Source organism: Nanorana parkeri, unplaced genomic scaffold (assembly GCF_000935625.1).
Source record: "Nanorana parkeri isolate BGI_ZX_2015 unplaced genomic scaffold, ASM93562v1 scaffold25, whole genome shotgun sequence".
NCBI classification, from domain to species: Eukaryota; Metazoa; Chordata; class Amphibia; order Anura; family Dicroglossidae; genus Nanorana; species Nanorana parkeri.
Window position 1 is genome coordinate 1,123,730 of NW_017306293.1, and position 15,122 is coordinate 1,138,851.

Consider the following 15,122-nt stretch of genomic DNA (forward strand, 5'->3'; position numbering starts at 1 on the left):
GCTTGGTCCCATGTTTCGGCTTGGCTCCTTTGTCAAAAGTCTTGCTGGCAGGTCTACAAACAGCTTGAATTTCGGCCGAGTCAGCAGGACTTGATAACAGGATGTTTGTCATCACATGTGATGACAAACATCGGAACGTGCGGCAGATTTATAATCCCAAAGTGTCCCTTAGCACCATCCTGACCAAGTGAGAGTCACAAGATATGTAGAAGGTGTACCATTCCTTTAATTTAAGTCCATATAAAAAATAGTTATCAAGCAATCTGCCTCCAACCAATTTGACATGTTCGGGCACCTTTGTGAACTCCAGTCCTAATTTATTTGGGGTCTCATCTCTTTTTTTCAGTGGGCTTGGGTGAACTGGGTTTGCACCAAGCCCAGGCTCATCACTACTCCTCATATGCTATGCCTATCCTGAGACGGATGGGTGTCCGAGCAGAGGAGCTCATCCCTTGCAGTCAGCCAGAACTAAGCTGGCTTTGAAAAGTGGACCATCGTGCAGAATAGCACACGTTGCATATAGTAGCAAGCAGTCTGTGTTTTTCAAACCCTGAGAGAGCAATCAAAGAAATCTTTCAGTGTAAGGGGAAACATATGAGCCAGGGCCCTATCTGAATCCAGACCCCCCAAGGGCCACACAGGCTGTAGTTACCCCCTTGGTTAAGTTCTGTCAACCCATATACAGCCAACATCCCGATAAGGAATTGCAAAATTCCCCAAATTGTAAAGCTGTCCAGACACGGCTTCAGTTGTGGCTGAATCCGTCGAAATTGTCTTAAATTTGAACTAAACATCAACTGAGCTGGGTGGAGAATTCTTAGCCAATCAGTGATTGCATCTTATCAAATGCAGTCACTGTTTGGGTACTCAAAACAGTCATGGATGCCACGTGTGCTGCATCAATAGCCGGCAGCAGAGATTCCTCCATCCACGCTGTTTATGTGTGGATGGTGGAATCTATCGATTTTCTCTCAATTGGGCTGCGAGGTTGACAACGAAAAATCTAGCCACGTATGACTACTTTGCCTTTCACCAATTGTGTTTTCGATACTCCGGTCAAACGACAAATTAACTCTTGCAGTGGCGCTACCTCCGCACTGCAAAGGTTGAGTGCTCATTTTGGTCTAGGGTGGAAAATCAAAAAGCTATCCTCACTCAATCACTGATCTGACCTGGTTGCTAGAATAGTCCCCACAGCCTCTCCCCCCCAACTCCACTCCGGTAGTGGAGTGTCTCTCGGTATCCTCACATCTAGTACGCTGTATAAGACATGATGATTTTTTTCAGGGTTCTTAGACCGCTGGCACGGAGGGGGCGAAGAGGCTGCAGGGACCGGTCTGGTGGGACCAAGGGTAAAATTAGTATATCTTTTTCACATCCTAGATCACTTAACCCTTGCAGTGCGGGGGTAGCCCCACTGCAAGGGTTACTTTGTCAATTGCCCAGAGTTGTTCTTTAAACATATTGCATACCTTTAATATATATAGCAAACATGACATATGCACCTTTGAAATGTTAAAATCCAGAAATAGGTGTCCTTGGGCTTTTCTGCAAGGTGAAATGGTACTGATTGACTGATTGTTTTGTGTTTCCACTACTTCCATTGTCTTTAATGAAGATGCATGTGGGGAAAGGGGGGGGTGTTATCTGGACAGTGTGGACACCTGCTATGGCCCCAGGCCTGGTAAGGTGGCTGTGACAGAAAACTTTCAGGGACTTCCATATCATGCACTGGCCATTTTTTTCTCCATTAGCCCCATAGGCTGAAAAAGAAAAATCCCCACGATTCCCACTTCTGCGCTAAAATCCTGGATATGGGAGTCCCTCCTGCCAATCTATTGTACTCCGACAGTGGTGAATTGGCCAAAGTCAGAATACCCCCAAACAGTGAATGCAGTCAGTGTTAATCTGGAAATTTGGATTTTGTCGAATGGGGGGGGGGATAGTCCTGATAGGGCCACGCGATGTTCGAATTTTGGTTGACTTAGCAGGACTCGATCAAAAATTCGACCAATAATTCTATTTTTCCCATGTATTGTAGCACATTTACATACATTTTTGTTATGTGCTGCAGTACGTTTTTGATGTGTAAATAATTGTTTTCATGCATCATGAGGTGGTCAATGAGGACTGTTTCCCTGCCTTGACATCATAGTTGTAGACTTTGGGAAGCATCTTGTTCCTGGATTTCGGTGTCTTGTGTTGAGCAATCTCATCACAATAAAGGAAATGTCATCATAAAATAAAAAATGGACACTGTCACCAGTCAACAACTTTTTCTTACCATTTTTACCAGGAGCTGGAAATGTAACAAAAAAACCAAAACATCAAAATGCATTATATGTGCATTTTTGCATGCATTGCCATAGACTTCTATGGGCTGCTAAGCCCATGAAAAAAGCACAGAAGAACGGTCATGCCTCAATTCCCATAATGCAAAGCATTGCATAGATGTGAAGGGGCTCACTAGTTTAAGGTCTTACTCACACCAGGTTGGCTGGCATTTCCCCTCAAAGTCCCAGAGCAAAGACAAGGCACATTGATGCAACAAAGTACAACCACATCGCACGTCATGCTGTGGCTGATAGAACTAAATAAAATGTAACATTTTGTAACCTAACCTAAAATTGGTGGCGTATGGGCTTCTTTAGGTTACAGTGGTTACATTTTGGAACTCTCTTCCAAAAGCAGTGGTATCAGCACAGAGCATTGAATCATTCAAAAAATCATTTAGATACCATCCTCAGAGAATGTAAACATACAGGGGTACAGGTACTCTTAAAGGGTTTCTAAACCCTTCCGTTTGTTTTGCCTATATCTACTGCTAGCAAGCAGTAGATATAGCAAGCTAGCAAGCTAGCAAGCAGTAGATATAGCAAGCTAGCAAGCAGTAGATATAGCAAGCTAGCAAGCAGTAGATATAGGCAAACAGTTTTAAAAAAAAACAAACGTTTTAAACTTACCTTGTTTTCGCTGTGTGCTCCCGCCCGAGAAAACGAAACTGTTTGGGCGACTGCAAATCATCTTGGGGTATGCACAGTTCAGATTCTCGGCTGGGAGACGAGCAGAGACGCAAGGTAAGTCTACGGACGCGTGCACCCGCATGCAGACACCGTGGGATCAGAAGTGCCAGCAAGCAGAGAGGAGTCAGCGCTGGATCGGAGAGCCGCCGCACCGCTGGAGGGACAGATGAAAACATCAGGAAAGAAGATCGGATTAAGAGACATCATTTAAGGTAAGTGCTGACATTAACATCGGGAGTAGGGAAAAATTTATCCTTTAATGTCACTTTAAAGATTAGACCACACAGGGACTCATATCTACACATGCACACACAAAGGGTGAACTTGATGGACCTGTGTCTTTATTCAACCTCAAATACTATGTAACATTTCCTAAACGTTCTAAAAAAACCAACAACAAACAATCTGAAACTTTGGGATCATAACATCAACATTGCCTCTCCAAGTGCACATTGGCGGCCGTGTGTTCAGCATGGTTGGCTTTTGTCGAATGAGGGGGGTTCCTGATAGGGCCACATGATGGTCGAATTTTGGTTAGCAGGACTCGGTCAAGATTCGACCAATAGATATTTGTTTTTTTCCCATGCATTGTAGCACATTTACATACATTTTTGTTATGTGCCGCAGCCCTTAAAGTGTTTCTATGACAATTTTGTTTCCTTGCATTCCAATGCATGGGCTAAAAACGTGGAGGTGTGAGCCGGGCCTTAATATTATTGTGGTTGTGCTATTTCACCATGCCCCTCAGATTTCCCATGCCCCACAGATTAACATTTTTGGTTTATTGTGTTTCAAAGGAGAAGAGAGCAGAGGGCAGTGAATGACTCTTCACCTGCAGCCTTTCATTCAGCCCCATCTCTGTGCCTCACAAAAGATTCACATAGGCTGAGTCTGAGGTGAATAGCCCCAGGGGATGCTTTTTGCTCTGAGAGGGAACACCGAGGGGCGTGGTCTAAACTCCATAAAGTCGCCATAGAACTTCATATCTCCTCACGCAGTACTCATCCACACAGGGACAATCTAAAGATATACAAGGACTCGTATGCTGGCAGAATTGTTACTTTCTTTAGTTGTAGCGAAACATTTGCTACTATCTGCAGACATTAGGAAAGAACACAATACTTATAACATTTAACAACATACTTCGGTAAGCCCCGCCCAGTACATGACGTATTTGACTTTAAAAAGTCTGAGGCGCCCGAAGTGTGGACAAAGAGTGTACAGAAGTGTGCTGTGGTGTCGTGCGTGGAGTTTTCTCTCCCACGGGTGAAGAGTTGCCCAGTAACAGTGTGTCCTGGTAGCAGAGTACGGTCTGGTTGCCAGGACTGTGCATTCTGCTCTCATTGTCCATGCTCTGGCATCCGGAATGTGATTGTCCAAACTGTGACATGTAAGGATCCGATTACCCCGAGCTGTGATTGGCTGGCCGGCCCCCTGGGGACTGATACAATCTGTACACGGTGTTCAGGATCACTGCCTCAGCACTGTCCCATTGCCTCATGGATGTCTGAACGGAGGATCGCTCTCATCTGCCATTGTTCAACATGTCTCCTCATCCTTGCCATGGGTCGGACCGTGCGTGGCTCTCCCGGTGCCTGGAGGTGACCACAGAAAGTCTCAGAGAACTCCATGACATGAGACAAGAAGCAGAGGACAGGGTCAGGGGGGTCCTGGGTGACCAGCGGAGGGCACGGGAGAGTAACTGGTCCAAATGGCCAAGGAATCTGGCTGCAGAAGACAGCATGAGTCGGGGGAAAGCTGCGTGGAGGAATCAAGACTCGGCCAGAGCTAAGAACTCCGAGCTAGAGCATATAGAAGAAGAGGTGTCTGGGCTCAGACAGAGGAACACCATGGGAAAACGTCGGAAGAGATCCTCCACCTCACAGCTTCCAGATCTAGACCACAGCCTGGAGCCAGGGAAGGGAAGAGCTCAGGGGCCCAATGACCCCCACCGAAGCAGGGTGCCATCCAGCCCGGTCCATGTACTGTCACAGGAGCTGCAACAGAAGATGATCCTACCAGAAGATGCAGAGAGGGACCATGTAAAGGTCAAAGGATCCAGAGAGATCCAGGAGAGGGACCATGGAAAGGCTACAGGATCCAGAAACATCCAGGAGAGGGACCATGGAAAGGCTACAGGATCCAGAAACATCCAGGAAAGGGACCATGGAAAGGTCAGAGGGATCCAAGAGAGTGACCATGGAAAGGTCAGAAGATCCAAAGAGATCCAGGAGATGGACCATGAAAGGTTTAGAGGATACAGAGAGATCCAAGAGAGAGACCATGAAAAGGTCAGAGGATCTAGAGAGACCCAAGAGAGGGACCATGGAAAGGTCAGAGGATCCAGAGAGACCCAAGAGAGGGACCATGGAAAGGTCAGAGGATCCAGAGAGACCCAAGAGAGGGACCATGGAAAGGTCAGAGGATCCAGAGAGACCCAAGAGAGGGACCATGAAAAGGCTACAGGATCCAGATACATCCAGGAGAGGGACCATGGAGAGGCTACAGGATCCAGAGAGATGGAGGAAAGAGAGGACAGTGTCTGCAGAGACAGAACAGAGAGCTGGCAGAGCCCAATATGGGGAAACGGAGCGGGCCCAGCGCAAAGGGCACAGGAGAAGGATATAGACCAGGACAGCCTGCCAGTGACTGAAGGCACAGAGGTGAGATCACAGAACATTGTTTATAGGATTTATATAAAGCTAAAAACAAAATCTTTCTATATTGCAGCTTACTAGTCCCTAAACGTGCTGGCTGCATTAGTTTTCTTTTTAAATACTTTTCCCCCCCTTTATTTGCTCCTGGTGATGCTGCTAGTAACACACTTCTTGTCCAACAGGGACAATGCGTGATGCGTGGGACTCATTCACACTTGGGTGGGAAGCTGCGTCTTTCAGCAGTAATAATTTGCAGACAATTGTTTATGTGCCCTGTTCACACTGCAGAGCAGGAGTTATCTACGGTGCATTGTGCTGCAGAAAAATGCAGACATGTTGCATTGTTCCACGGCACACTGGATGGCAACCCAGGCCACTGCAGTGTAGTAGATTGCACTGCAGTGAGGGGACATGAGTGGGGTGTACAGTTTGTACGCTGCAAATAAAGTAAACAGTGCCTTGCATTTAACAACACATGGCACTGGGGCTCACCACTGTCACTTCAGTGGGCACTAACTGCACAGTGAAGGGTTGTCATTCTAGGGTGCTGTCCTGATTTGGACTACAAAACACCTCCCTCTCCTATCATCTCCATTAAATAAGCAGGAAGGGTTGTGTAGTTCGCAGAAGATAACTAGAAAAACTAACAACATTGTTCAGTAGACAGAAAATGACAAGGATACTGAATTTCTAACAGGATCAACAGATATTCTTCTGTACTGGCAGGAAATGTACTTAGCCTGAAAGAAGAAAATGATGGGTGCCATGCACAGCTGCTCCAGATTTGATAAATCCCCCTCTATATATTTATAAAGCATATTCATGTAGGAGGTCAATATACAAGCTTGGATGAATCACAATAATATACCTGGGGGGGTATATATTAAAACTGGAGCAGGTGCCCAGGGCTACCAATCAGCTTCTATCTTCCATTTTCAAAGATTAACTGAACAAACTGAAGAGAGAAGCTGATTGGTTGCCATGCACATCTGCTCCAGATTCTGTCTGTTCAAGTTTTAATAAATTGCCCTCGTACAATTCCTTACGATAACCATTACATTGGGTGTACAGACTTAAAGCCCATCTCTGGCCAAACAAAACATGTGCCCTTGCAGTGAGGCTACCCTCACACTGGAAGGGATAAGTGCTTGTTTTCTCTATGAGGCACCTTACCTGATCCTCGGTCCCGCTAGTTCCCACCAGGCTGCTAGACCAGTCCCTGCAGCCTCTTCTCCCCTTCGGTCCGGTGGTCTAAATGATGACCACTGACGTCATCATGTCTTATCCAGGTCTATAAACCTGCATTAGATGTGTGGATGCCAAAGAACATTCCAGCATCTGGAGTGGAGGGGGAAAAGAAGTGAGCAATGACCGCCCAGGAGCCGGGATCAGGAAAGTAAAACTGCTTTATATGCGTTCCCTAGAAAAAAACCAAGCACTTAACCCTTGCAGTGCGGGGTTGCTGTTCTTATAAGGCACTGCCTGTTTCTTTTTAGGAATGTTTTTGTGAACAGAACAATTTGATACACATTTTATGGAAGACTAAAGTTTTGTTGCTGGTTTAAGAAGATGTTCTGCTCATGGGGAGGATAGCACCAGGAGAGACAACAACACTGATGTGACCAGGCCCACAACTATTCTATCTTTTCCTTTACATAACAAAGTAACAAATGAAAACTGTCCACTTGTGTTTTTATGCCGAGAGCCGTCTGCAAAATCTGTCAGATGCTTTCTGTGCTTCCAGATGGTGAACACGACGCGTGTTTACACACATATGCTTCTAGATCCTGAACATGTCGCGTGTTTACACACATATGCTTCTAGATCCTGAACATGACGCGTGTTTACACACATATGCTTCTAGATCCTGAACATGACGCGTGTTTACACACATATGCTTCTAGATGCTGAACATGACGCGTGTTTACACACATATGCTTCTAGATGCTGAAACAGTCCATTGAGGCAGCCAATGAGATTTTAGCGAATAGACACATCTCGCATTTACATGCGTTTTGGTGCATTTGGTGCACATCTGCTCCAGTTTTGATAAATTCCCCCATGTGTATAGAATGTAATGACTAAGGTACCTTAGACCAATGTAACGGAGGGGGAGAGAGAGGCTCCAGAGGCATACGGCCGCGTATTCCCATAGAGAAGGACAGGGGCTGCGTACTAATCACACGCAGCACCTGTCCTATCTGGGAGCTGCTTGGTATGGCCATGCACGCAGCACGGAGCTGTACATGCCGGCTTTTTCTAGTGTGAATGAGGCCTAAATGCTTACAAAACAGAGTAATATGAACACTCTATTCTATGTAGAGTAACACAGTAGCAGTGATACGCAGGAAATGTCTTTATCCTTGTAAGGTCACAATAGGATCATATATATCCCTCTGGACCTCTGTTTAAATAAAAGGTGTGTGTGTTTGTGTAAGGTGTGTTTAGGGTATCCGTGTGTCTAATTGCAGGGCAAAGTCTTCTACCGTACCTGGGAAATAGGCTGTCAGCAATATTTAAGTGCTGTTAAAGGTATTAATGAGAAACTAGAATATTTTGAAGGAGACAGCCTAGTTAATGGCAGGGCTATAGATACTCGCAGTAACAGGTTTTATGTTTTGGTGGATGAGATTCATCAAGAAGATAAAAAGAGGAAATAGAACTGAAAAGGGAAATACGATTTATTATTGTTTCATATCAGTTGTATGCTTCAGGCCCACAAACTTCCATGTCTGAGGATCCATTCACATATAGCGTTTGCGTTTCCCACGCGGGACAAAAACGCAAAAAGCTTTAATCTGCACGCATTATGCTTGTTTGATGCTATTATATAACCGCGAACATGCGGAATCCGCCATAATATCGCGCTTGTACTATTTTGTGGGCTGCGCAGTTTTGTACCGCGCGGCAGCCGCAAAGGTCTACACAGTGCACATTTAAAGTGCATTGTTTTTTCTCTTTAGAGCGGCTTTGCGCGTATTCAGCGCAACTGCTCCTGTGTGAATGGAGCCTTATGGTTAACCCTCAGTTAATACAGAATGATCAGGTCACCGGCGTGCACACACAGATGAATTCAATATATGTTTATTGAAGATTGTCACGGCATGTCATTAGAAGCTGAGGTTGCAGACCGTAAGGAGTGCGGGTGGTTCTTGGAAACAACTCAGCTAGTAAAGAGGATGGCAGACGTCTCCAGCATATAACAATTGAAGTTATAGGAACCACAAACAACAAGGGTACAATGTATTCAGCATGTCAGCAAGAGGTCTGTACCGCGCTGCCGCATCAAAGTCTGGACAAGACTTTGTACATTAAAGTGCATTGTTTTTTCTGTTTAGAGTGGCTCCATATGTATTCGGCCGGCCAAATAGGTGCGGACAACCCCTCCTGTGTGAATGGAGCCTTATAAGTCTCAATGTTTTCATGTGCGAGTTACTCAGAGTGAGCAATGCTAATACTAAGTATCAATACTAATGAGCTATAAATCATATCTGCTTTACGTCTTGTTCACCCAGCAGGCACGCTCAACCCCTGCTGGTGTGCATGTGCCTGGACAGCGCCGATGCGCTCGATCGAGCTGCATTACACTGGGTTTTTTTTTGTTAGAACTTTATTGAAATGTCACAAGTGACATTTCATTAAGTTCTATGGGCTCACTGTGGTGCGATGTGGTTGTACTGCATCTCATTGAAGTGCGCTTTAAAAAGTATTGCATGCCATCACCCCCTCATCTTGCATTCTGTGTTAGAAAAAATGGCTAACACAGCAGATGGTGTGAACAAGTATCTATATATTGTTATATTTTATAGATTTGTAGGATATATATATGAAAAATTTCTGTTTAGAAAGAAAAAATAAATAGGTTTACTTTCACATATTTTTATAATGGTAACATATTAGACTGCACTTTACAAGGTACGCAGAGCCATTCAAGTCAGAATAGGAATAATATGGTGAATATTTATCTCTTAAAATCAAAAGCTGCTTTTCCAAAGTTACTGATTCCAGCAGAAACAAAGTATTTGAAGCCTCTATTTTACTGGCATAGCGCCATCAAGTGGATGGTCTGGTGAACTACCTTTCCACTATATGTAAGGGGTTGCTAATATTTGACACCTATAAGCTACATTTCAGCTAAAAAGAATCAAATATTTTAGAGTATTAAATCCAGAAATGTTAAAAACACAGCTGCAGTCCTCATAGTGATCTCACAGGAAAAATGATCATTAGATTTAACATTTTGATGGTACTTTTTGCCAAAGGTGGCAGCTAACAACAAAGGCTGCAAAGCAAGGTTATACAAATGTATGTAGGAGAAGGTGAAAACCCCTGCCAGCGTTTATTTTTTGTCTGTGTCCTTGTTAAGTGATTTCCCCTCACTTTCCTGCCTAGTTAAACTGGTGTCACAGGAATAGTAAGTGAGGAGAACATATTCTACTATATATGCATTCTACCATACTATATAGTTGCGTCTTGTTAATGGCACATTATCATTTTGATTCTGCTCATCCTTTAACCCATTTTTCTTATCTTTCAATTTTTCCAGCCAACAGAACCTTACCTTTTACGTAGAATCGGTTCTGGATCCTTGGCACCTCGTCTCAGACTTGGAAGTTCTGGAGTGACCAGTGATCTTCTGTTTACTAGAAGGTTCAGTGGGAACTGCTTATCGACTCACAGTTCAGGTATGTTACAAGAGACTTCTGAAAAACGGTCCTGCGTGCCACCAAATCTTCTATATAAAGTACAGATTAATTCATAGATGCTATGCAATGTATTTTCAGTCCAACATGGTATGCCTGACAAGGCTGGCCAGATTTGGTGTACTAAGTGAAGTTGGATCTGCCTGGAAAGCACTTTGGTTTTGTACAATGTAGCATATACGTTTGGCAGATGACATCCTAAAAGTGTCATTGATTGAGTGGATTGATTTGTGCTCATATGGCCAATGCAATTCTGTAATTTTCTTGTTTAAGTCTAGTATTTTATATAGTTTTGTATGTAAAGTAACCAGTGAGTTTAGTAATGCACAATATAATACAGTCTTGATTTCCTTCTCTGCAGGATTCTATGAGAATAGTGATTTGGACTCCATCTCGTCTTCCTGCTCCTCCCTTTGTAGTGATTCGTCCTGCCACACATCCTTTTCTATGATGTCACCACACCGAAACTCAGTGATTAGGCCAAGGTCCATAGACTATACTAACGAACGCAGGAAAGAATTGCAAAGTGGAAGGGCACAACCAAGGAGACCCATATCAGCAGGTAACAAAAAGATTGCATAAATCCATAAAGTTTGTCTTCATATGAAATAAAACACTTGAACTAAGTCACAATAGGATGCAAAATCATTGTATGAGATGTAGCTGTAACTTACCACTTTGTTATCCACTTCCTGCAGGTGCACTGGAAGGCTATTCTCTATCCTCCATTTCCACTTCACGGTATGACATCACTCAACATAATGACAGGACTAGTTGCGACTATACATATTCTTCTACTCCACCACTCTGTGCCATCCAGCAGCGCTGTAAAGCCGAGCGCTATATTTGCAAGCTCGCACTCAAATACCGCTGTAAGCCAGGAGTGTCTAATCCTCTCCCTGACCTTGGACCACGAACTCCTAGAACTCCAGCCTCTGCTTCCCTTTATTCTGAATGCTATAACAGCTGCCCCCCTTCACCTCAAATCAACTCCCTGTCATCCAGCTTAGGAGACGTACGGAAAACCCCTAAAGGCTCATGGGGACGTTTCTTTAGTCGTGTCATGCTTAAGAAGGACTCAAGGATTGCAGCTTCAGAGCTAAACCTGCAGCACTGTATCTACAGTCCACAAAAAAGCCTACGAAGTCCATCCCTAGCAGACGGTCAGCTTGTGAGGGCAAAATCCTTCCGTGATTTGCTCTCCGTTAACCCATTCAAGAAAAGCCAGAGGGGGCTGAACAAAGTATGGTAGTTACATTTCAGTAAAACGAAGACTGGAAATTCTTAGCACAACATCAGTAATTGTGAAAAGTAGATTTTCTTATACTTGGAACTCTCTATGGAAATATATATTATGAATAATGTTTGTATAGTCTGATTAAAGGACATTTTTACTGAAAGATATATGTAGGATGCCAGTGGTGACATCCTTTTAAAAGATGCTAATTGCCTGACTGTAATCCTCATCTTTTACCTTCAATGCTTTCCAAGTCACAGACCTGAAACAAATGTCAAACAGTTCTGACTTTACTTCTTACCTAATTGTTCTGTGTCTGACTAAGAAAGATACATATAATTTTTATATAACAATAGAAATAAAAAATGAAGCCTAACTTGAGCAACAAACTAGCCATTACACAAAATATGTTTCCATCCAACAGCGGCCATGCTTACCTTTCACATATGCAGCACACACACACACTGTAAACTAATCTGTAACTAGCACAGCATGGGAACTACTAGAGCTGAAATCCAGTGGAATTCCAAACGTTTATCATGATATGTAACTTAACTGGTGTTACTTATGACTGCTGCAGTTTTCCTTTGATTTAGCTGTGATTTCTTTTTCTTAATGTTTACATTGCTTAAGTACTGCCATTTACATCATGTTAGGTTGTGTTTCTTTTAACTCCATTTTTATGTTTTATTTCCTTTCATAGCAGAACATCTATGATCCCAGGAATATTCTGCCCCTTTCCATTCTACCTTTGGCACTTTTTATTTCTGAATGTTGCACTTTGTGTTCTATTATCCTATGCAGTAGAAAAGTGAAAGGCATCCAAACTGTTAAGGCAGATGCTATCTTAAAGGGTCAGGTCACCCAAAACTGATATGCCAGATTTCTTTTTTGTAGATGTTGGACCACCTTGTATTCATAGGTCTGCACAACTGTTCCACTCTTCCTATTGGGATTTTCTATATATATTAAGGGGGATTTCATTATTTTATGTTATGTTATGGAGAATGCAAGAGGTTCTGAAATGTGCAGGGGTGGGCCGGAATATCCAACACTCTCAGGTGGACAGCAACAGGGTCAGTAATTAGGGCAGGGAGATTTCAGTGTTGGAGTATCCAAGAAATATTAAGAAGCCAACAGATGATTCAACCCAACAGGTTTTCCATCTGTTGCTAAAATATTATTCTGGTGGATTTCGGGCTAGTTCACACCAGCCCCAGTGTGTTCCGGCACGGTTCAGAGCTGGAAAGCACTGGACCGCATCCCAGCCGGCTCACTGCGTTCTGGCATGGGAGGGGGCATGGCATTAAAGTCAATGGCACCGCAGCCACAGTGCGATCAGCCACACCAGCATGCGTGGTACATCAATGCCTGTGTTCAGTTCTGGTGCGATCAGAAAAAATGCTGCATGCACTATTTTGTTTGATCGGACCGGAACGCAGCCATTGATGTGCCACGTCTATGCCTATTTTTTTCCAATGCAAATGCATTATTTTTTATAGAAGCTGCGATTTTTGCTGTTGGAGAAATTAGCCAGCAAACAGCCACGTTCAGCAGCTGTGTGACCAGATTTGTACCCTGTACAAATCAATGGCCAGTGCTGTTCACATGTAACCGCTCATAGCAGCAGCTACATGCGAAAGAGGTTTCTGACGGGAAACACAACAGGCCAAAAATCATGCATTCAGCAGTTATAGCACAATAGTGCAGTGTGAACGGGCCCTAATTAAAAAAAACAGGTCAGTCATGTTAGTTAAGGAAGCTTTCATATTTCTGCTCCAACAGATTCCCTTTAATGCATATTATTTACAAAAATGGAATAAGACACAAAAAAGAATAAAACATTGTATGCAAAATATAGAGATGTGGAAAACAATGGTAATCCAAAGATATTATAGGGATATTTTTCTTTTTGGTAGAATATGAGTAATTTCTAATAGTAAGACTAGGCTATACCTAAACCTTGAACCACAACTTTGATTTTCCCTGTTACTGCCTTATATATTTCATTTTCTTTGTATTCTTTCTTTGTATTTGCAGAAAACTAAATAAAAAAGCAAGCCATTGTTTTTACATTTTTCAGCAGATTTGTTATTTAAAGTGTATCTATACCTAACACATACAAAATTCAGCTACGGCACTTTCACCCTTTTCTGTGCCCTGACACATTCCGCTATTGTCACCACAGTAAATGGTGATGCTTAAACCTCACCTGGAAAACACACATATCCACAGGGAGTTCTTGGAAACGTGTACAGGATTAGGGCTGAAACAACTAAAACGACAAATTTGATAATTGATAATGTCAACGATTTTCATTATCGATTAGTTGATCACTCGATTAGTTGGGCTGCTTGCACCCTCACTCCCTCCCCTTCCCTGCCTCACTCGCATGCTTGTTATTGAAAGGCCGGGCCGTCCCAGGGAAAAGCTGTCGGGAGTCCCAGGGGAGCTGCAATTAGCCCCGAACTAGGGGCGGACTGACTGTTCGGGCACTGCCCAAAGACCCGCAACCTCTCCATGTCTCATCCTCCTCCCACCCCGGGCTTATCATAGTGGACTGTGGACGGGTTCATTAGGACCATCCCTAGGAAGAGCATTGAGTGCTGTCGAAAGCCTAAATAAACGCAGACTTTTCGGGCACTGCCTGAGGATCTGCGGCCTCCCCCGTGTCTCAGCTTCCTCCGCCTCCTCGGTGTGATCATAGTGGACTGTGGATGGGCTGAATAGCAATGTACAACTGGTGTAAGTAGTGTGTATTATGTGCCATGTGTATATTATGTGTTGCATGTGTGCTGGGTGTGTATATGTGTTACATGTGTGCTGTGTGTGTATTATGTGTTGCATGTGTGCTGTGTGTGTATTATGTGTGTATTATGTGTGCTGGGTGTGTATTATGTGTTACATGTGTGCTGTGTGTGTTTTATGTGTGCCGTGTGTGTATTATGTGTTGCATGCGTGCGGTGTGTGTGGATTATGTGTTGCATGTGTGCAGTGTGTATTATGTGTTGTCTGTGTGCATGTGTTGTATGTGTACTGTGTGTATTATGTGTTGCATGTGTACTGTGTGTGTGTATTATGTGTTCTATGTGTGTGTGCTGTCAGTGGCGTAACATTTGGGGGCCGACACAAAGACTGGGAAAACACAATTAAGTCTGTGAAGCCCATGACACACTGCATGCAGCGCACAACAAATTGAAGCAGTGGTGTACGGAGCTTTGCGTGCAGTGTGTCTAGCAATATCCTCTCTTGGGCTCAGCTTGGCGAGATGAAAAATGTCAGTAAACACTTTTACTTGTTGCACTCCTTGCAGAAATGTCACCAGCACACCAAATCTTTTCAGGATAGCAAAATGTTTAGAAAAACAAAGCGCTTTCGGGACCACGCATGGTCCCTTCACGTCAATGCTAAGCCTGATGAAGGGACCCTGCGCACGACCCTGTTTTCCTTCCTGCACAAGTTCTTTCTGTGAAATACTGTATGTGACATATGCCAGGTATTT

At 43.7% G+C, this 15,122-nt stretch overlaps 1 protein-coding gene across 1 annotated transcript; it reads left to right on the top strand.

Annotated features, from left to right (window-relative positions):
- Nucleotides 1-4,503: 4,503 nt before the first annotated feature.
- On the top strand, nucleotides 4,504-11,639 carry LUZP4 (leucine zipper protein 4). The gene is made up of 5 exons (XM_018564889.1): nucleotides 4,504-5,686; nucleotides 6,970-7,040; nucleotides 10,220-10,365; nucleotides 10,745-10,945; nucleotides 11,082-11,639. Exons 1-5 carry the CDS (start codon nucleotides 4,568-4,570, stop codon nucleotides 11,633-11,635), a joined length of 2,091 nt encoding a protein of 696 aa, XP_018420391.1. The 5' UTR covers nucleotides 4,504-4,567; the 3' UTR covers nucleotides 11,636-11,639.
- Nucleotides 11,640-15,122: the final 3,483 nt, after the last annotated feature.

Excerpts from the sequence above, each read along its gene's own strand:
- LUZP4 (XM_018564889.1), top strand. The coding sequence starts at position 4,568 with ATGTCTCCTCATCCTTGCCATGGGTCGGACCGTGCGTGGCTCTCCCGG. Across the intron at positions 10,366-10,744 it reads CTTATCGACTCACAGTTCAG|GATTCTATGAGAATAGTGAT; the intron begins GTATGTTACAAG and ends CCTTCTCTGCAG. Across the intron at positions 10,946-11,081 it reads AAGGAGACCCATATCAGCAG|GTGCACTGGAAGGCTATTCT; the intron begins GTAACAAAAAGA and ends CACTTCCTGCAG.